This window comes from Papio anubis, chromosome 17, assembly GCF_008728515.1.
Source record: "Papio anubis isolate 15944 chromosome 17, Panubis1.0, whole genome shotgun sequence".
In the NCBI taxonomy this organism is placed as follows: domain Eukaryota; kingdom Metazoa; phylum Chordata; class Mammalia; order Primates; family Cercopithecidae; genus Papio; species Papio anubis.
The window spans coordinates 33,318,836-33,339,688 of record NC_044992.1 but is presented as its reverse complement, the minus strand read 5'-3'; the positions used below and the strand labels follow the sequence as shown (position 1 = coordinate 33,339,688).

General features: G+C 40.4%; 1 protein-coding gene across 3 annotated transcripts in view; it reads left to right on the top strand.

The window, feature by feature from the left end:
* The window catches only part of GDPD1 (glycerophosphodiester phosphodiesterase domain containing 1), a 59,376-nt gene that overhangs the window by 2,965 nt on the left and 35,558 nt on the right, over window positions 1-20,853 (top strand). For all 3 annotated transcript variants that reach the window (XR_639146.3, XM_003912832.4, XM_009190382.3), the window contains exon 2: window positions 11,007-11,049. Coding sequence is in view for 2 of the 3 variants with exons in the window: in XM_003912832.4 (XP_003912881.1) it covers window positions 11,007-11,049 (43 nt within the window). In the remaining variant the exon portion in view is untranslated. The remainder of the gene's footprint in view (window positions 1-11,006; window positions 11,050-20,853) is intronic.

Here is a 20,853-nt window from a genome sequence, read left to right as displayed (position 1 = left end):
TGATTTACAAAATGTATGCTTACTAAAAACTCCAAAACGAAACAAAACCAGATCCTTAAAAGCTCTCTAAACTGTCATTGTGAATGATCAAAATTTTATTTTAGAAGAAATACGGGTCACATCTTTGAAATTTTGTAACACTCTGCAGGTGAAAAAAGCCAACACTCCATAGGCATTAAAGACTGTGTGCTAGTTCATCACAGCAAGTATAAAAGCCAGGATAAGCTAGATCTCAAATTTTTGTTTACTGTTGAAGATACTTTTAAACTATTTTCTTCCTAGATGTTAGGTCATTTCAATATTACCTCTTATATAAAAATGTCCATTCATTATTTGTAAATGTGGTATCAGTATTTATATATTTAAAGATGTAATGGAACTTTTTGTGATAATCTTATTAAATATCTGCAGACTCAAAATCTGTTTTACCTATATAATGGTCCTACAAGCACTGTGGTAAGTTCCCATGTCAGTGCGTCATAGGCTTTTGTTGAATATGTACACTCAATACTACAGTTGAATCCAGAGTTATGAGGAGATAAAGCACTTTGTAATTCAAGATCTACCTCTCTGGCAAATAAGAGACAATGTAGGCCGGGCGCGGTGGCTCAAGCCTGTAATCTCAGCACTTTGGGAGGCCGAGGTGGGCGGATCACGAGGTCAGGAGATCAAGATCATCCTGGTGAACACGGTGAAACTCTGTCTCTACTAAAAATACAAAAAAATTAGCCAGGTGTGGTGGCGGGCGCCTGTAGTCCCAGCTTCTAGGGAGGCTGAGGCAGGAGAATGGCTTGAACCCGGGAGGTGGCGGAACTTGCAGTGAGCCAGGATCGCCGCGCCACTGCACTCCAGCCTGGGCGACAGAGCGAGACTCCGTCTCAAAAAAAAAAAAAAAAAAAAAAAAAAACACACACACACACACAAAACAAAACAAAAAAGAGACAATGTAACTAGAAAGGAGTCACTCCCTTGATTGCCTTTAATTTTTGTCTTGGACACGAATAATAGCAATCACTGGTCTCTCTGTGCAAATTACTAGTATTTGGGCTTATTCTCTATTGCCATAATAGCAAATACCTGATATTTACTTATTTTTCCCCATAAGTAAGGAAACAGTGCTATTTCTTGTAAATTAGATATATGACCATTGAAACATTAATCATGTTATGTGTATAAAGTACATGCACCTGAATTGGTCTACTGCAAAAACACATGCCTGTAATCCCAGCTATTCAAGAGACTGAGGCAGGAGAATCACTTGAACCTGGGAGGCAGAGGTTGCAGTGACCCGAGATCGCACTACTGCACTCCAGCCTGAGAGACAGTGCGAGACTCTATCAGGGCACTCCGAGGGGCTGAATTACAGATGGACAGATGGGTCTTTCTCTCTCCCCCTTTTTTTTTTTTTTTTTTTGAGACAAGTCCTCACTCTGTCACCCAGGCTAGAGTGCAGTGATGCAATCACTGCCATCATGATGAGCTTGACATCATTTAATTCTGAAAGATTTTTCTAATGAACTCGGATGTTAACAAATGTGATTTTTAAAATATTGCATACTGTGTCAACATTTAGAAGACCAGTATGATTCAGTGAATCAATAGTTTCCAAATGACCTATGTGTGCTATTATAAAATCATGCATGGGTGAAAGATCATTCAAAGTTCAAGATGGGCCAATGGATTTTCACATAATAGAGTATGAAGTGATTACTCATATGGTTCAGATTCCACATTGCAATGAACTTTTAAGAACTACCACTTGTTGAGCTGGGTGTGGTGGTGCCTACCTGTAGTCTCGGCTATTTGAGAGGCTGAGGCAGGAGGATCACTTGAGCCCAGGAATTTGAGGTTGTTGCTATGATCGTGCCTGTGAATAGCCACTGAACTTCAGCCTGGGGGACAGCAAGACCCTGTCTCTAAAGTAAACAAACAAATTACCACTTAGTGAATTTCGATGCCATATCAAAGAAGACTCTTTCATTTCCAAATACATATCTTTGTGACGATGGGTATATATGAAGCAGATATGAGAATCTTGCTGCTTTCTATTAAGCCAGATATTAAAGAGATTTGCAAAAATATAAAACAATACCACTCTTTTCATGTATTATTTTATTTTGAAAAACAGTTGCTTTTCATAAAAATGTTATTTTAACATACAATGTGTTTATTATTTTCTTTCTTTCTTTCTTTCTTTTTTTTGGAGACAGAGTCTTGCTGTGTTGCCCAGGTTGGAGTCCAATAGTATGATCTCGGCTCACTGCAACCTCTGCCTCCCAGGTTCAAGCAATCCTTGTGCCTCAGCCTCCTGAATAGCTGGGATTACAGGTGGTGCCACCACGCCCAGCTAATTTTTTTTTTTTTTTTTTTTGTATTTTTAGTAGAGATGGGGTTTTGCCATGTTGCCCAGGCTAGTATCGATCTCCTGAGCTCAGGCAATTAGCCTGCCTCACCTCCCACAGTGCTAGGATTACAGGCATGAGCCACCACACCTGGCCTATTTTCAAAGCACGGTAGTTAAAAGGATGCAGAAATCAGCCCGAAGGAACTAATGAAGTTGACTTTGATCACTTGATGAGGTGGTGTCTGCCAAGCTTTTCCACTGTGAGGTTACTTTTTCTCTTTATAATTAATAAGAGAAAAGGCTCATAATTAATAAGAGGCCACCCACCACAGCCTCCCAAAGTGCTAGGATTACAGGCATGAGCCATTGTGCTCCGCCAATTTTTGGAGGGAGATACTTTAAAACTAACTATACAAATACCCAACTTCTTAACAAATTATCAATCCATTTATTAAAATGGATTCAGAATTTATTTTATTTTATTTTATTTTATTTTTTTGAGATGAAGTCTTGCTTTGTCTCCCAGGCTGGAGTGCAGTGGTGCGATCTCAGCTCACAGCAACTTCTGCCTCTAGGGTTCAAGCGATTCTCCTGCCTCTACCTCCCAAGTAGCTGAGACTACAGGTACCTACCACCATGCCCGGCTAATTTTTGTACTTTTAGTAAAGATGGGGTTTCACCATGTTGGCCAGGCTGGTCTGGAACTCCTGACCTCAGATGATCCACCAGCCTCAGCCTCTCAAAGTGCTGGGATTACAGGCATGAGCCACCGTGTCCAGCCTGGATTCAGAATTTCTTATTCACTGACTTAAAAATCTGCTCACTATCATTATTTTGATGCTAGCACTGTCCCAGATTTGTCCAGTGAAAGGTCCTTCAAGCTGGCTTTTGTGTTCTTTTAATTTCTTTGCTTTTTGGTACAAGTGGTCAATAGTTTAACTTAACTTACTGGTAACTCCTTTAGCACTCTTGTCTTTTTAGAAATATTCTATGATACTTTGTTTTTGAATATTATCTGAATATAATGTATTTCCGTAGTTTTTGATCAAAACAAGGGCCAACTAGCCTCATCCAATAAAGGGTCATCTAACCTTGAAAGGGGACTTAAAAAAAAACCTATAACCTTCACATTTACTGCATCTGTTTCCTATCATGCATTAACTCTAGTAACCAAGTGAACCTAAAATCAAACTAGTAGTTTTTTTTTTACATCGGTATCTTCCCTCTGCTAAAGTGATAAACTTTTAGCATATTAAAGCTAATATATTTGTTTCTGCATATCTTGTATTTCTGTTGATTAATTAGGTCATCATAAAAATACAATCTAACAATATAAAAGAAGCATTTAATACAGATATGTTCAGATGGTATTGTATATAAAACATTTTAATGCTAATACTTAAGTCCTTTAGGTACTTTGAGCGGTACCTTTTTTTTTTTTTTTTTTTTTTGTGACGGAGTTTTGATCTCGTTGCCCAGGCTGGAGTGCTGTGGCGCAACCTCGGCTCACTGCAACTTCCACTCCCTAGGTTCAATCGATTCTCTGTCTCAGCCTCCTGAGTAGCTGGTATTACAGGCGTCTGCCACCATACCTGGCTATTTTTTTTCTTTTTTTTGTATTTTTACTAGAGACAGGGTTTCACCATGTTGGCCAGGCTGGTCTTGAACTCCTGACCTCAGGTGATCCACCCACCTCAGCCTCCCAAAGTGTTGGGATTACAGGCATGAACCACCGTGCCCACCCTGAGCAGTACCTTAAACCCTCTTTTTATTGAGAGTTTATTGAATTGTCTCTTTCTATTAAGAAGAAATTGGCTGTTTTTCCAAAGTGTATGGAAAATTATTTCCAAAGTATTTTTCTGTATATTTCATAAATTATTTGGTAATACTGAAATGTTTTAGTTTTAAAACATTTTAGGCTGGGGATGGTGGCACACACCTGTAATCCCAGCACTTTGGGAGGCCGAGGATCACCTGAGGTCAGGAGTTTGAGACCAGCCTGGCCAACGTGTCAAAACCCCATCTCTACTAACAATATAAAAATTATCTGGGCATGGTGGCATGTGCTTATAGTCCTGGCTACTTGGGAGGCTAAGGCAGGAGAATCACTTGAACCTGGGAGGTGGAGTGAGCTGAGATTGTGCCACTGCACTCCAGCCTGAGCAACAGAGCAAGATCCCGTCTAAAAAAAAAAAAAAAAATTGGGTAGCATGCATAAAGTTAGTTAACTCTTTTTACATAGTATATACTATTAGACAATTTTTTGTAATTCAATATGTTCACATCAAAATCTGTGTCCTTTTCTAAAAATTACAATATTATTTATTATTGCAATTAATGGACATTTACCAAGTACCTATTCTTTACCAGTTACTATGATAATGGCAATAGTAATAATAATACTAATAATAGCAATAATCCTTTACTTTCACAGAATGTTTACTATAGTATTTCATTGAATCTAATGCCATTGGTTATAAAGTACACAATTTTTACATACCGTTAAGAAAGAGACCCCTATAAAAGTTGATTTAAAAAAAGAGAGAAAGCTTGCCAATTAAACTGTTCATTATACAGCACTAATTGTAAAATACATCTTAACTTCAGAGATGTTAAAAAATGAAAAGCTATCATTTTAGAATTGAATGGCTGGGCATATTGGCTCACGCCTGTAATCACAGCACTTTGGGAGGCCGAGGCGGGAGGATTACTTGAGCTCAGGAGTTTGAGATCAGCCTGGCCTACACAGTGAAACCCTGTCTCTACTAAAAATACAAAAGAGGCCGGGCGCGGTGGCTCAAGCCTGTAATCCCAGCATTTTGGGAGGCCGAGACGGGCGGATCACGAGGTCAGGAGATCGAGACCATCCTGGCTAACACGGTGAAACCCCGTCTCTACTAAAAAATACAAAAAAACCTAGCCGGGCGCGGTGGCAGGCGCCTGTAGTCTCAGCTACTGGGGAGGCTGAGGCAGGAGAATGGCATGAACCCAGGAGGCGGAGCTTGCAGTGAGCTGAAATCCGGCCATTGCACTCCAGCCTGGGCGACAGAGCAAGACTCCGTCTCAAAAACAAAACAAAACAAAACAAAAAACACAAAAGAATTAGCCTGGTGTGGTGGCACACACCTGTAGTTTCAGCTACTCAGGAGGCTGAGGCAGGAGAATTGCTTGAACTCGGGAGGCGGAGGTTGCAGTGAGCCGAGATTGCGCCACTGCACTTCAGCCTGGGCGACAGAGAAAGACTCCATCTCAAAAAAAAAAAAAAAAAAAAAAAAGATAACATACAGCAGTTTAAATATTAACTCATTTGATTATACCAATTCTATGAAAGTTTCTTAGGTAGTTTTCCTGAGGTCGCACAATTATTAAACAGATTGGAGACCAAGCATCCTAAAACTCCAGAGTCTCACCCTTAACCACTACAGTATACTGCCTTCAGTCAAGGTGATTAAAAGACAGTCACTTCTTTTAAGCAATTCATGGGAATGGGAGGAGAGAAACAGGTAAATAATTTATGCCATAATATGATAAATGCCTTAGTAGAGCTATGCATAAGAGACTACAGGGATACAGAGGAGAGACTGTTTAACTCTGTCTGAGGAGATGTATGTGTACCAAATCCTCTTCTGTTTTTCCTTTGACAAATAAGCACATATTATAGCTTAAAAATCATGGTTAGGCTAGCCAGGCACAGTGGCTCATGCCTATAATCCCAGCACTGCGAAACTGAGGCAGGAGGATTGCTTGAGTCCAGGAGTTTGAGACCAGCCTGGGCAACATAGTAAGACCCTGTCTCTAAAAAGAAAATTAGCTGACCGTGGTGGCATGTGCCTGTAGTCCTAGCTACTTGGGAGGCTGAGACCGGAGGATTGCTTGAGCTAGGAGTTTGAGGCTACAGTGAGCTCTGACCATGCCACTGAACTCCAGCCTGGGAGACAGTGTGAGACCCTGTCTCAGGGAAAAAAAAAAAAAAAAATCAGTTTAGGTTCTGTTCGAACCCTCCTGTGTTGCTGTGGCTGTGTTTTGATTTCTGATTTCTACTGTTGCAGGTAAAAAAAAATTCAAAATACAGGTTAAGCTTCCCTAATCTGAAAACCTGAAATGCTCCAAAATCTGAAACTTTTTGAGCACAGACATAACTCCACAAGTAGAAAATTCCTGGTAAAAAATAATTTGAGGAAAAAAAATATTTTTTTTTTCCCTCAAATCACCATTATTATTATTATTACTATTTTGAGACAGAGTTTCGCTCTGTTGCCCAGGCTGGAGTGCAGTGGTGCAATTTCAGCTCACTGCAAACTCTACCTCCTGGGTTCAAGCGATTCTCCTGCCTCAGCCTCCTGAGTAGCTGAGATTACAGATGCCCGCCATCACGCCTGGCTAAATTTTTTTTTTTTTTTTTTTTTTGACACAGAGTCTCGCTCTATCGCCCAGGCTGGAGTGCAATGGCTCAATCTTGGCTCACTGCAACCTCTGCCTCCCCGGTTCAAGCCATTCTCCCTGCCTCAACCTCCCGAGTAGCTGGAATTACAGGCACCAGCCACCATACCCGGCTAATTTTTGTATTTTTAGTAGAGATGAGGTTTCCTCATGTTGGCCAGACTGGTCTCGAACTCCTGACCTCAGGTGATCCACCTGCCTCGGCCTTCCAAAGTGCTGGAATTACAGGCGTGAGCCACCGTGCCTGGCCTAATTTTTGTATTTTTAGTAGAGATGGGGATTTCATCATATTGGCTAGGTTGGTCTCGAACTCCTTACCTCAGGTTATCTGCCCACCTCGGCCTCCCAAAGTGCTGCAATTACAGGCATGAGCCACCACACCCAGCCATAAAGTTTTAAAAAAGAAAAATATATATATAACGAATTCCACACCTGACCTCATGTGACAGGTTGCAGTCAAAACAAAACGAAGTAACACACAACTTATTCAGCATCCCCAAGGAAAAAAAGACCCTTCCAGCTCCCTTCAGTTACAATATATCTTTTCTGAGTATGCCCAGATTTCCTTATGCAAGCATGCCCACAAAGGGTAATAAAATGGCACATGTTCTGACTGGTCACACCAACAGCAGATTCCCCACGATGCCCTACATGGTGCGAAGACCTATATGCATTGTTCAGTGTGTGTTTTTGTTTGTTTGTTTGCTTGCTTGCTTGCTTAATTATTCTCTGCTCTTTGGTATAAAGACGTTGAAAATATCAAAAAGGCCCACAGATACCCCTATGGGTCATAGTGATAAGAAAAAGAAGTAACATTTATGTTTATCTATAGCACGGAAAGTCAAGGTGTTATAGAAACTGAACAGTGGTGTAAGTATGAAATACCTTACAGAGGAATATGGTATTAGAATGACCACTATATATGACCTGAAGAAAAAGAAGGATAAACTGTTGAAGTTTTATATATATCAGAAGTAGTATATATAAAGTGGAAGTGATGAACAGAAGTTAATTAAAAATAGAAAAACACTGCATAAAGCTAAAATGAAGATCTCAAGCGATGAAGTTAAAATGACGGGAACCGTGAATATTGAACAGGCCAGTTGCAGAATTTTTTTTTTTAGACGGAATTTCACTCTTGTTGCCCAGGCTGGAGTGCAATGGCACGATCTTGGCTCACTGCAACCTCCACCTCCCGGGTTCAAGCAATTCTCCTGCCTTAGCCTCCCGAGTAGCTGGGATTACAGGCATGCGCCACCATGCCCGGCTAATTTTGTATTTTTAGTAGAGACGGGGTTTCTCCATGTTCGTCAGGCTGGTCTTGAACTCCCAACCTCAGGTGATCCGCCTGCCTTAGTCTGCCAAAGTGCTGGGATTACAGGTGTGAGCCACCATGCCCGGCCCAGTTGCAGAAATTTAAGGGAAGACATGGCATTACATTTTTAAAGACTAATGGTGATTAGCATCTGCTGGTCATGAAGCAGCAAAGAAATTTATTGACAAGTTTGCCAGGGTCATTGCTGTTGAAAATCTGACACAAGAACAAGTCTATAATCCTGATGAAACAACACTCTTTTGGATTATTGCTCCAGAAAGACACTGACTGTTGCTGATGAGATGCAAATTAAGGATGCCAATGACAGAATAACTGTGTTAGGATATGCTGATGCAGCAGGAATGCATAAGTGTAAACTTGCTGTGGTAGGCAAAAGCTTCCTTCCTCACTGTCTTCAAGGAGTGAATTTCTTACCAGTCCGTTATGCTACCAAAAAGGCATGCAGGGATCACCAGGGACATCTTTTCTGATTGGTTTCACAAACATTTTGTACCAGCGGCTCATGCTCACTGCTGGGAAGTTGGACTGGATGACAACTGCAAGATTTTGTTACTCCTTGACAACTGTTCTGCTAATCCACCAGCTGTCTTTCTCATCAAATATAATGTTTATGCCATGTACTTTCCCCTAAACATGACTTTATTAATTCCATGTGACCAGGCTATGCTTGGATCAATGAGAGTAAATATAAAAACATTTTCTTGTGCTAGCAGTAATGAACAGAGGTGTGAGTGTGAAATTTTTTTTTCTTTTTTAAGTTTTTTTATTTAAAATTAAGACAACTGCAAATTGTCCCCATGGATGACTAACATAGTGACTCCTTTGCTTTCTGATGGTTCAGGGAACACAAACTTTGTTTCATGCATAAAATTATTTAAAATTATTTTTGCTGTGTTGCCCGGGCTGGTCTCAAACTCCTGGGCTCAAGCGATCTTTCTACCTCAGCTTCCCAAAGTGCTAGGATTATAGGCATGAGCCACCATGTCCTGCCAGAAAGTTTTCAAAAGGAGTTTAGCATGAAGAATGTCTTGTATACTGTTGCCAGTGCTTGGAAATCAGTGAATAAAGACAAATTTGTGCATGCCTGGCACAACTCTGGCCTTTGACTATGTTTAGTGATGATAATGAACAAGTTGGTGACTTTTAAGGATTCCATATGTCGACAAAGTGAGAAAAAAATGATGTCTGACCTCTTTACATATACAAAAAATTGCCTTCAGAATTTGTCAGTAAACACAAAGAAGTGGATATCAAAGAAGTTTTTAACATTGATCATGAGGTTCTAGTTGTTCATTAATTGACCAATGATGAAATAGCCGAAATGGTTCTGAATCAAGGTTATTATGATAATAGACATTATAACAATGAAGATGATGTTAACATGGCAGAAAAAGTGCCCATAGACAACGTGATGAAAATACATGATGAGCTTATTGAAGGGCTAGAGCAGGGTGCATTCATAACAGGACAAGAAATCCTGTTTGTTTATAAAATCAAAGAGAGACTTTTAAGACAAAAACTTGTTAGTAAGGCACATGACTCTGGAGAAAACATTTTAAAAAGCCATCTAGCAGAATGCCCCCTCACCCCTAGAGGACCCACTTCCTGGTCCTTCAGCTGCTTCTGATGTTTCTTCTCACTTGAAAAAAAAATACAGTGTATGGTAATTTTTTAATCAAAACACAGTGAGACTGGATGCAGTGGCTCACACCCATAATCCCAGCACTTTAGGAGGCCGAGGTGGGCGGATCACTTGAGGCCAGGAGTTCAAGACCAGCCTGGCCATCATGGCAAAACCCCATCTCTACTAAAAGTATAAAAATTAGCCAGGTGTGGTGGTGCACACTTGTAATCCCAGCTACTTAGGATGCTAGGGCACAAGAATCACTTGAACCTTTGAGGTGGAGGTTGCAGTGAGCCCAGATCATGCCACTGCACTTCAGCCTGAGCAACAGAGTGATGATCTGTCTCCAGAAAAAAACAAAACAAAACAATGAGACAGGTGGAGACTGAACACCTGCCTTTTTTGTTGCTGTTTTTAACAACTGATATAGGTATTCTGATGATGCTACTATGTTACTTAGTTACCCTGAACATATTATTTTTTCATTGCATTAGTGGTATTTCATATTTTTTACTGTTACGTATTTATGTATGAGTAAGTGTAAGAAAATGCTTATTGGTAGCCTATAAATTCAGTCAAGAATGATGGTGATGCCAAACAACCACAGATTGTGCTCATGAATGACTAAGAGAGTGGCTCCTTTGCTTTCTGATGGTTCAGTGTACACAAACTCTGTTTCATGCATAAAATTATTTAAAATATTGTGTAAAATTACTTTCAAGCTATCTGTATGAGGAGTATATGAAAACTAAATAAATTTTGTTTAGACTTGGGTCCTATCCCCAAAATCTCTCATTTTATATGTATGCAAATATTCCAAAATCTAAAGAAGTCAGAAATCCAAAACACTTCCGGGCCCAAGCATTTTGGATAAGGAATACTGAACCTGTACCATTACACTCTTTAAAACACTTGTACACTTTGGGAGGCCGAGACGGGCGGATCACGAGGTCAGGAGATTGAGACCATCCTGGCTAACACGGTGAAACCCCGTCTTCACTAAAAATACAAAAAAAATTAGCCTGGCGTGGTGGTGGGCGCCTGTAGTCCCAGCTGTTTGGGAGGCTGAGGCAGGAGAATGGCGTGAACCTGGGAGGCGGAGCTTGCAGTGAGCTGAGATGGTGCCGCTGCATCCAGTCTGGGTGACAGACTCTGTCTCAAAAAAAAAGAAAAAAAAGTCAGGATTCATTAGGTGTATCTTATTAAAAATAACTTCAGGAAAATTAAAATGTTCAAAATAAGTAAAGTTCAAATTTTCACAGGTGCTGGAGAAAATTTGGAGAATACAATGGCAGCCTTTCAGCAGTAAGTATGTAAAAAAGGTAAAAAGTACTCTTTTCTTTTACAGTTTGCAGGCTTTCTTTAAAGTGATGATGATTCACAAAGTGAGGATAGTGTAAGTGTGGCATCAGTTTGTGATAGTTGTTTCTATTTTGTTAAATTTTTTTTTTTTTTTAATTAGTTGGTCAGAAGTGTTGCAAAGAGTGTTTGGCTTCTGTATTACTGAAAAAGCAGATGGGAGTTTAGGGTAATCAAAAGATACTATAGTTACAAAGCTGAAATAAGACATTTGTAACAAGGAATGTTCTGTGTATAATGCTAATTAGTCTTGGAGAGAAAGAGAAAATGAAACAACTGTTACAGTGGCTGCTATTTATGAATAGGATTATGTGTCTTTGTACCCAGTAATTTTTGTACAGAACTGAACCTGCAATCTGGTTTCTTCTTGGAAGCCTCATGAGTGTTGATCTTTTTTACCAAATAAAATACATTTTTAAAATTCCTATTTATAAATTATTTCATATAAGTGTCTTTTAGAGCAACTCACAGAGAAGCAGCAGGAGAAACAGGAATGAAAACTAATTAATACCTCGTTCTTTGTCTTAGAGTCAATGGTTATCATCAGTCTGTGGTAATCGTGAGAACACTGTTTTCCCTGAAAAATAAAGCAGAGAATGTGAAAAGTTAAACCCAATGAAAGACATTACCTATCCATAATTAGTAAGATCCATATTTAGTAAGATAAATATTTTCTTATATAATTTTGGAGCCATTTTAATGTATATAATTGGGACTAAGAAATTTGGAAAATTTGACTTCACTTTTTGTTCTGCTTCTCGTCGTTCAAAGACACCTTAGAGATTATTTTTCTTATTGTTATTAGATACAAAGCTATTGTTTTTTTCATGTTCTAGTTTCACCTAAATCCTATCTTCCTTGTATTTGTCATCTCTTACTCTTCCTGTTCTATACTATGATGCCTTTTGTTTATGATCTCAAGAGCCTCTTACAAAAATGTAAAATTTTGGCCGGGCATGGTGGCTCACACCTATAATCTCAACACTTTGGGAGGCCAAGGTGAGGCAGGTGAATCACCTGAAGTCTGGAGTTCGAGATCAGCCTGGCCAACATGGTGAAACCCTGTCTCTACTAAAAATACAAAAATTAGCTGGGCATGGTGGTGCATGCCTATAATCCCAGCTACTCGGGAGTCTGGGGCATGAGAATTGCTTGAATCCGAGAGGCAGAGGTTGCACTGAGCGGAGATTGCATTGCTGCACTCCAGCCTGGGCAATAGAGTGAGACTCTGTCTTAAAAAAAAAAGTAAAATTTTTCCTCCTATCACAGACCATGAAATGGACTATTTTAATTTAAATACTTTATTTATTTTCTCTACTTAGATTACATATCTGGCTAGCTAGCCATAACTAAATATAGATGTATAATTTTTTTTTTTTTTTTTTTTTTTTTTTTGAGACAGAGTCTCGCTCTGTCGCCCAAGCTGGAGTGCAGTGGCCAGATCTCAGCTCGCTGCAAGCTCCGCCTCCTGGGTTTACACCATTCTCCTGCCTCAGCCTCCCGAGTAGCTGGGACTACAGGTGCCCGCCACCTCGCCCAGCTAGTTTTTTGTATTTTTAGTAGAGACGGGGTTTCACCGTGTTAGCCAGGATGGTCTCGATCTCCTGACCTCGTGATCCGCCCGTCTCGGCCTCCCAAAGTGCTGGAATTACAGGCTTGAGCCACCCCAGCCTAGATATATAATTTTATGTGTACAAATTCTACAACATATACACACACTATCATATATCATTTGTTGCCCATGAGGTAGGTGATACGTATAACTTGAGAAAAAAACTACTCATAACTTTGAGTGATTTTAGCATTCTTCACACTTAAGGCACATTATTTTATGTTTTCCTCCGTATTTTTTGCTAAATTTTTACCAACCACCATTATTTATGAAATTAAAACACTGGGTTATAGAATAAATTATTTTAAAGGATGATGCATTTGAAAAAAATCACAGTTTTTTCTAACCTTTGAAGATTTTGATCCTCTTAACATTTTTTTGATATTTAAAGGATATCTAATTTAAATGGTTTTTACTTGCAAAATACAACATATTTTTCATCTTCAACAGTTTTTATATAGTTTTGTTCAAATAGTAACTACTGAAAAGTACCACAGCCTTCTGTATCATGTGGAAGCTTTCTATAACTTAAAAAAAAATTTTTGGAGATTTTTCTAGTACTTCAGAAGGGAACACCTCTTTCACATGCTACTTTTGTTGTTGTTGTTTGTTGTTTGTTTGTTTGAGACAGAGTGTTGCTAGAGGCTGGAGTGCAATGGCACGATCTCAGCTCACTGCAATCTCTACCTCCTAGGTTCAAATGATTCCTCTGCCCCAGCTTCCCGAGTACCTGGGATTACAGGCACCTGCCACCTCTCCTGGCTAGTTTTTAGTTTTATTTATTTATTTTTTAAATAGAGACGAGGTTTTGCTATGCTGCCGAGGCTGGTCTCGAACTACTGACCTCAAGTGATCTGCTCACTTCGGCCTCCCAAAGTGCTGGGTTTACAGGCATCAGCCACTGCACCCAACCTTTCATATGTTATTGTTAATGTTTGTTAGATGTATTTATTTATAAGGCTGCTTATCAACTGACTTAGAAATTTATATAAAACCCCTTTTTTTGAGTTTTTCGTTATTAGTGGTGGTGGTTTGTGTGTGTGTGTTACACATTAGTGCCCTTGCTATGAATACATACTTTTTTTTTATTATACTTGAAAAAATTACAAATATTTTACTGTTAACTGCTAGGAATCTTAGAAGGTTTTTTTGTTTTGTTTTGTTTTCATACTTGTTTCATTGAATAACAAGAAAACACTGTTTAAACATACTATTTTGGCCCATCGCGGTGGCTCACATCTGTAATCTCAGCACTTTGGGAGGCCAAGGCTGGTGGGTCACTGGTGGTCACGAGTTCAAGACCAGCCAGGGCAACAGGGTGAAACCCTGTCTCTAGAAAACGTACAAAAAAAATTAATCGGGCATCATGGTGCAGCCTGTAGTCATAGCTACTCCAGAGGCTGAGGTGGGAGAGGATGACTTGAGCCTGGAAGGTAAAGGTTGCAGTGACCCGAGATGGCACCACTGCACTCCAGCCTGAGTGACAGAGCCAGACCCTGTCTCCAAAAAATAAACAAACATACTATTTTTAAGGTACTGTATATTAAAATACTAAAGAGTTGTAATATACACTCAGGAAAAGATACATACTATGCTTAAGTATGATATATTTTTGATAGGATGGGTAGTTGAGGGAGAGATAGTAAAAATAAAATGACTAGCTAAAACTTAGACTTTATTTATGTACATATTTGAATACACATTTCACAAAGCATATAAATTTCAAAGTGGAGGTGAAGATGAGGAGATATTAATGACAATATAAATAGTTGGTGTGGGAAGCCTGATTAAAATTAACCAGAAAATCAAAAGGTATTAAGACTAAAAGGGCTATCATTTGAAGACAAGAAGGAGCTATTTTGAAAATGTAGGATCAGCTGGGTGCAGTGGCTCACAACTGTAATCCCAGCACTTTGGGGGACCAAGGCAGGCAGATCACTTGAGATGAGGAGTTCGAGACCAGCTTGGCCAACATGGCGAAACCTCATCTCTACTAAAAATTTAAAAATTAGCTGGGCACAGCCTGGGTAACAGAGCGAGACTCTGTCTCAAAAAAAAAAAAAAAAAAGGCCAGTCATGATGGTGGCTCACACCTGTAATCCCAGCACTGTGGGAGGCTGAGTCAAGTGGATCACCTGAGGCCAGGAGTTTGAGACCAGCCTGCACAACGTGGAGAAACCCCTTCTCTACTAAAAATACAAAATTAGCTGGGCATGGTAGCACATGCCTGTAATCTGAGCTACTAGGGAGGCTGAGGCAGGAGAATCACTTGAACCCAGGAGGCAGAGGTTGCAGTGAACCAAGATTGCACCATTGCACTCCAGCCTGGGCAACAAGAGTGAAACTCCATCTCAAAAAAAAAAAAAGTAATAATTAAAACTGACAAAGAGAAATAATTGTGTCTCACAATGTATGAAATGTCCTTTAATGTGGTTTATAAAATGCTTTCACAAACACCATCTCCCTTAGGTTATGAATATGGCTCTTCTATTATTTCTTTTATTTATTTATTTATTTTCCGAGATGGAGTCTCACTCTGTTGCCTAGGCTGGAGTGCAGTGGCAAGATCTCGGCTCACTGCAACCTCTGCCTCCCAGGTTCAAGTGATTCTCCTGCCTCAGCCTCCGAAGTAGCTGGAACTACAGGCGCGTGCCACCATGCCCGTCTAATGTTTTGTACTTTTAGTAGAGACAGGGTTTCGCCGTGTTAGCCAGGATGACCTTGATCTCCTGACCTCATGATCCGCCTGCCTCAGCCTCCCAAAGTGCCAGGATTACAGGCGTGAGCCACCACACCCAGCCTTCTATTATTTTGTTAGGAGCAGGAATCTTTTCTTACTAATTTCAAAATCCTTAATGCCTAGCTCAGGCTCTGACATAAATAGACACTCACTAGCTGCTTACTGAATGAAATATGGAATGGGACATTCAGGAATAAAGCAGAACATTAGCAAAAGACTGATGAAGGAGACAGAGCCTCCTTCATAGTAAAGCATAGAAGCAAAAACTAAGAAATTGTGCTATACACATACACACACACAGAGCCACTAAACCCTTGAGTATGTAAGATGTGGTTCTCAAGGGCTAATAAAACTAGGTTATTAAACAGGCCGCCTTAGAAAATACCTGTAGGACAATGTGATCCCTATGGTATTAGCTGGAATGGTAAGGAGAAAGAAGCAAATTGTATTAGCAATAGCTAGAAGTGTAAGTTGGCAGACAGTCAAGGTAATTAATCAGTGACCTGGTTCTCATGATAAATATTTTAGAATATCTACTTAATATGACTATCTATGAAATGGGAATAGTGATACAACCTCAGTGTTGTGAAGAGTAAATGAGATTCAGATAAATTCTTTTAACATGATGCCTATTTTAATTGTTATGCATTGTTTCTGTGGAGTTTCACATTTTGTTTTAGAGCTAGAGTTTTTATTTCTTTTTCTGGAAATGTTGAAACCTTGGCATTTCCAACTTCTTTTTTGTATTTTTTTTTTATTTGTCAACAGCTTGTCAGAAATTCAGCTATAAAATATCTGATATTTCAATGGAAGTAGGTGCATGCTGTTATTCATGAAAATTTTTCAAGGCAAAAGTGATTAAAAAATTTTATTTTCTCACTGTGTTCTAGCTATTTACATATCAAATTTGGGGTAATTTTACTAGAATAATTTGCAAGTTGTCCTAGATACACTTACTATTGTTCTAACTTTTTTTATCTATTAGTTTGTCAATAACAATAAACATACATAGGAAATATTTTTCAAATAATTCCTAAACATTTCTAAAAATAGCCAGCATTTCATCTAGAGACAAACTTCAAACTTAGAAAGATTTCTGAGGTAATATGTACAGTTTTTTTTTTTTTTATTGCCAACATAGGACACATTTTTTTTTTAATCTTCCCCCTCTGGCTCAAGCGACCCTCCCATCTCAGCCTCCCTGATAGCTGGGACTACAGGTGCATGCCTCCATGCCCAGCTAATTTTTCATATTTTTTTGTAGAGACCGGGTTTTGTAGAGATGATTCACCCACCTTGGCCTCCCAAAATGCTGAGATTACAGCCCTGAGCAACTGCACCTTTAATTTTACACTTTGGCCGGGTGCGGTGCCTCATGCCTGTAATCCCAGCACTTTGGGAGGCTGAGGCGGGCGAATCACGATGTCAGGAGTTCAAGGCCAGCCTGTCCAATATGGTGAAACCCTATCTCTACTAAAAAATACAAAAATTAGTTGGCGTGGTGACCGCTCTTGTAGTCCCAGCTACTCAGGAGGCTGAGGCAGGAGAATCGCTTGAACCTGGGGGGCGCAGGTTGCAGTGAGCTGAGATCGTGCCACTGCACTCCAGCCTGGGTGACAGAGTGAGACTCCATCTCAAAAAAAAAAAAAATTTAAAAGGTTAAAAAAATGTTAAATAGGAAAAAACTTGCATAATAAGGATATAAAGAAAGAAAATATGTTTGTACAGCTGTAAAATGTTTGTGTTTTAAGGTGTTATTATGAAAGAGTCAAAAAGTTTTTTAAAATTTAAAAGTTTATAAAGAAGTTACAGTAAGCTAAAGTTAAATAGGTTGTTTTTTTTTTTGATGTAGTCTCGCTCTGTTACCCAGGCTGGAGTGCAGTGGCCGGATCTCAGCTCACTGCAAGCTCCGCCTCCCGGGTTCACGCCATTCTCCTGCCTCAGCCTCCCGAGTAGCTGGGACTACAGGCGCCTGCCACCTCGCCCGGCTACGTTTTTGTATTTTTAGTAGAGACGGGGTTTCACTGTGTTAGCCAGGATGGTCTCGATCTCCTGACCTTGTGATCCGCCCGTCTCGGCCTCCCAAAGTGCTGGGATTACAGGCTTGAGCCACCGCGCCCGGCCTAGGTTGTTTTTTTTTAAATTTTTATTATATTTTTAAGAGACAGGGTCTCACTTTCTCTCCTAGGCTGGAGTACAGTGGCATGATCCTAGCTCACTGCAACTCTGAACTCCTGGGCTCAAGCAATCCTCCTGCCTCAGCATCCCAAGTAACTAGAACTATGGGGATGTGCCACTGTACCTCCCTAATTTTTAAATTTTTTCGTAAAGATGAGGTCTCTCCATGTTGCCCAGGCTTGTCTCCAACTCCTGACCTCAAGCAGTCCTCCTGGTTCAGCCTCCCAAAGTGCTAGGATTACAGGCATGAGCCACTGTGCCAGGTCTATTTTTAAAATATATTTCATGTTGCCTAAGTATACAGTGTTCATAAGGTCTACAGTACTGTATTAGTAATGTCCTACACCTTCCATTCACTCACCACTCACTCACTGACACCAAAAGCAACTTCCAGTCCTGCAAGCTCCATTCATGATAAGTACCCTAATGCACGTGTACCATTTTAATCTTTTATATCATATTTTAACTGTACCTTTTCTGTGTTTAGACAGATTCACAAGTACTTAACATTGTGTTACATTTGCCTGTAGTATTCAGTACAGTAATGTGCTGTACAGATTTGTAACCACGGAACAATAGGCTATACTCTATAACACAGATGTATAAATACCATCTAGATTTGTGTAAGTGCGCTCTGTGATGTTCACACAATGACAAAATTGACCATACATTTCTCAGAACATACGCCCATTGTTAAGTGGTGCATGACTTTATAATATTTTTATATTATGTGTTGTAAGTATAAACAGAAATATACATTTACCCCACATAGGTGATTCACAGATAAAATAAGAATCATGTGAGCTAGTGTATTTATTTATTTATTTATTTATTTATTTATTTATTTATTTATTTATTTGAGACAGAGTTTCGCTCTTGTCGCCCAAGCTGGAGTGCAATGGTGCAATCTCGGCTCCTGCAGTCTCTGCCTCCCGGCTTCAAGCAATTCTCCTGCCTCAGCCTCCCGAGTAGCTGAGATTACAGGCATGCACCACTATGCCTGGCTAATTATTTGTATTTTTAGTAGAAACGGGGTTTCATCATATTAGCCAGGGTGGTCTCGAACTCCTGACCTCAGGTGATCTGCTGCCTTGGCCTCCCAAAGTGCTGGGATTACAGGCATTAGCCACTGTGCCTGGCCTCTGAGCATCCTTTTAAATACACTAGCTCAGTTGGGTGCTGTGGCTCATGCCTGTAATCCCAGCACTTTGGGAGGCCGAGGCAGACGGATCACCTGAGTTCAGGAGTTCGAGACCACCCTGGCCACATGGTGAAACTTCATCTCTACTAAAAATACAAAAATTAGCTGGGCGTGGTGGCAGGTGCCTGTAATCCCAGCTACTCGGGAGGCTGAGACAGGAGAATCGCTTGAACCTGGGAGGCAGAGGTTGAGTGAGCCGAGATTGTGCCACTGGTCTCTAGCCTGGGCAACAAGAACAAAACTCTGTCTCAAAAGATAAAAATAAAAGAATGCTCAGTGTTTATTAGATTAAATTCCTGCTGTAATTTATTGTTGATGTTGAATAAATTGATGTCAAGAATATTGTCTTGTAGATAAGAGATAATATATTCTGGGTTTGTTTGTTCGTTTGTTTGTTTTTGAGACAGAGTCTTGCTCTGTCACCCAGGCTGGAGTGCAGTGGCGTGATCTTGGCTCACTGCAACCTCCGCCTCCTGGGTTCACGAGATTCTTCTGCCTCAGCCTCCCGAGTAGCTGGGATTACAGGCGTGTGCCACCACGTCCAACTAATTTTTGTATTTTTAGTAGAGACAGGGTTTTCCCATGTTGGCCAGGCTGGCCTTGAACTACTGACCTCAGGTGATTGACCTGCCTTGGCCTCCCAAAGTGCTGGAATTACAGGTGTGAGCCACCATTCCTGGCTAAGAGATATATTCTTAATGGCAGTATATTTGTTTTTCCATTATAAAATTTTATATTCTAAAAATTCAAACAACTCAAATAATCTATGTGAAGTAAAAAATTGGCCTGCTCACTTTCTTACTCCCATTCTGACTCATCTCACTTATAAGAGGTAACCCCTGTCATGATTTGGCCTTATATCTTTCTATTATTTAAAAAATTTACACATAAACTTTTTTAACAAAACTTTATTTTACATCAGTAGAATCATATGATTGATGCAGAAGTTTTTGCTCCTTAGTTCAGCTAAAACCAGGTTCTTGTCACACAACCAGGAAAGATTAGGCACACAGACACATTCAAAGGTGAGGAGAGCAGCAATTTATTAAAAGAAAGCTCTCAGCAAAAAAAAAGGAGTCCTGCTAACAGGCTCCCACCTCATAGACTGATCACCAGGTCACCACACATGAGCTGAAGAGCTGAAGAGGCCCCTCACCCCTGCACGAGGGACGAATGCTCCACCCCCTCCCTGCAGCGCACATGTGTGCATTATTCAGAAAGAATCCGTCGAGAGGCTGGGCATGGTGGCTCACACCTGTGATCCCAGCACTTTGGGAAGCGGATCACCTGAGGTCAGGAGTTTGAGACCAGCTTGGGCAACATGGTGAAACCCCTTCTGTACTCAAAATACAAAAATTAGCCAGGCGTGGTGGCAGGCACCTGTAATCTCAGCTACTTGAGAGGCTGAGGTGTGGGAACTGCTTGAACCCAGAAGGCAGAAGTTGCATTGACCCAAGATCGTGCCACTGCACTTCAGGCCAGGTGACAGAGTGAGACTCTGTCTACAAGAAAAAAAAAAAAAATTAGTTAGGAAAAGGTGGGCAGGCCGGGCGCGGTGGCTCTTGTCTGTAATCCCAGCATTTTGGGAGGCCAAAGAAGGTGGATCACCTGAGGTCAGGAGTTTGAGACAAGCCTGGCCAACGTGGTAAAACCCTGTCTCTACCAAAAATACAAAAATTAGGTGGGCATAGTGGGGCACCTGTAATCCCAACTACTTGAGAGGTTGAGGCAGGAGAATTGCTTGAACCCAGGAGGTGGAGGTTGCGGTGAGCCGAGACTGTGCCATTGCATTCCAGCCTGGGCAACAAGAACGAAACTCAATCCCCCCCCCCAAAAAAAAATGTGAGCGAACAGGGGCAGTTCTCCCTCTGGGCTGCAGTTTTGTCCTGGACCAACAGTTCAGTCTTTCAGCCACCAGGCTGTTTTAGGCTTGAAGGTGGGGTTCCACCAGGGATCCTTGGCTGTCTCCTGTCTCTATCATCATACCTATTTTAAAATTCAGATATACCCCAACAATGC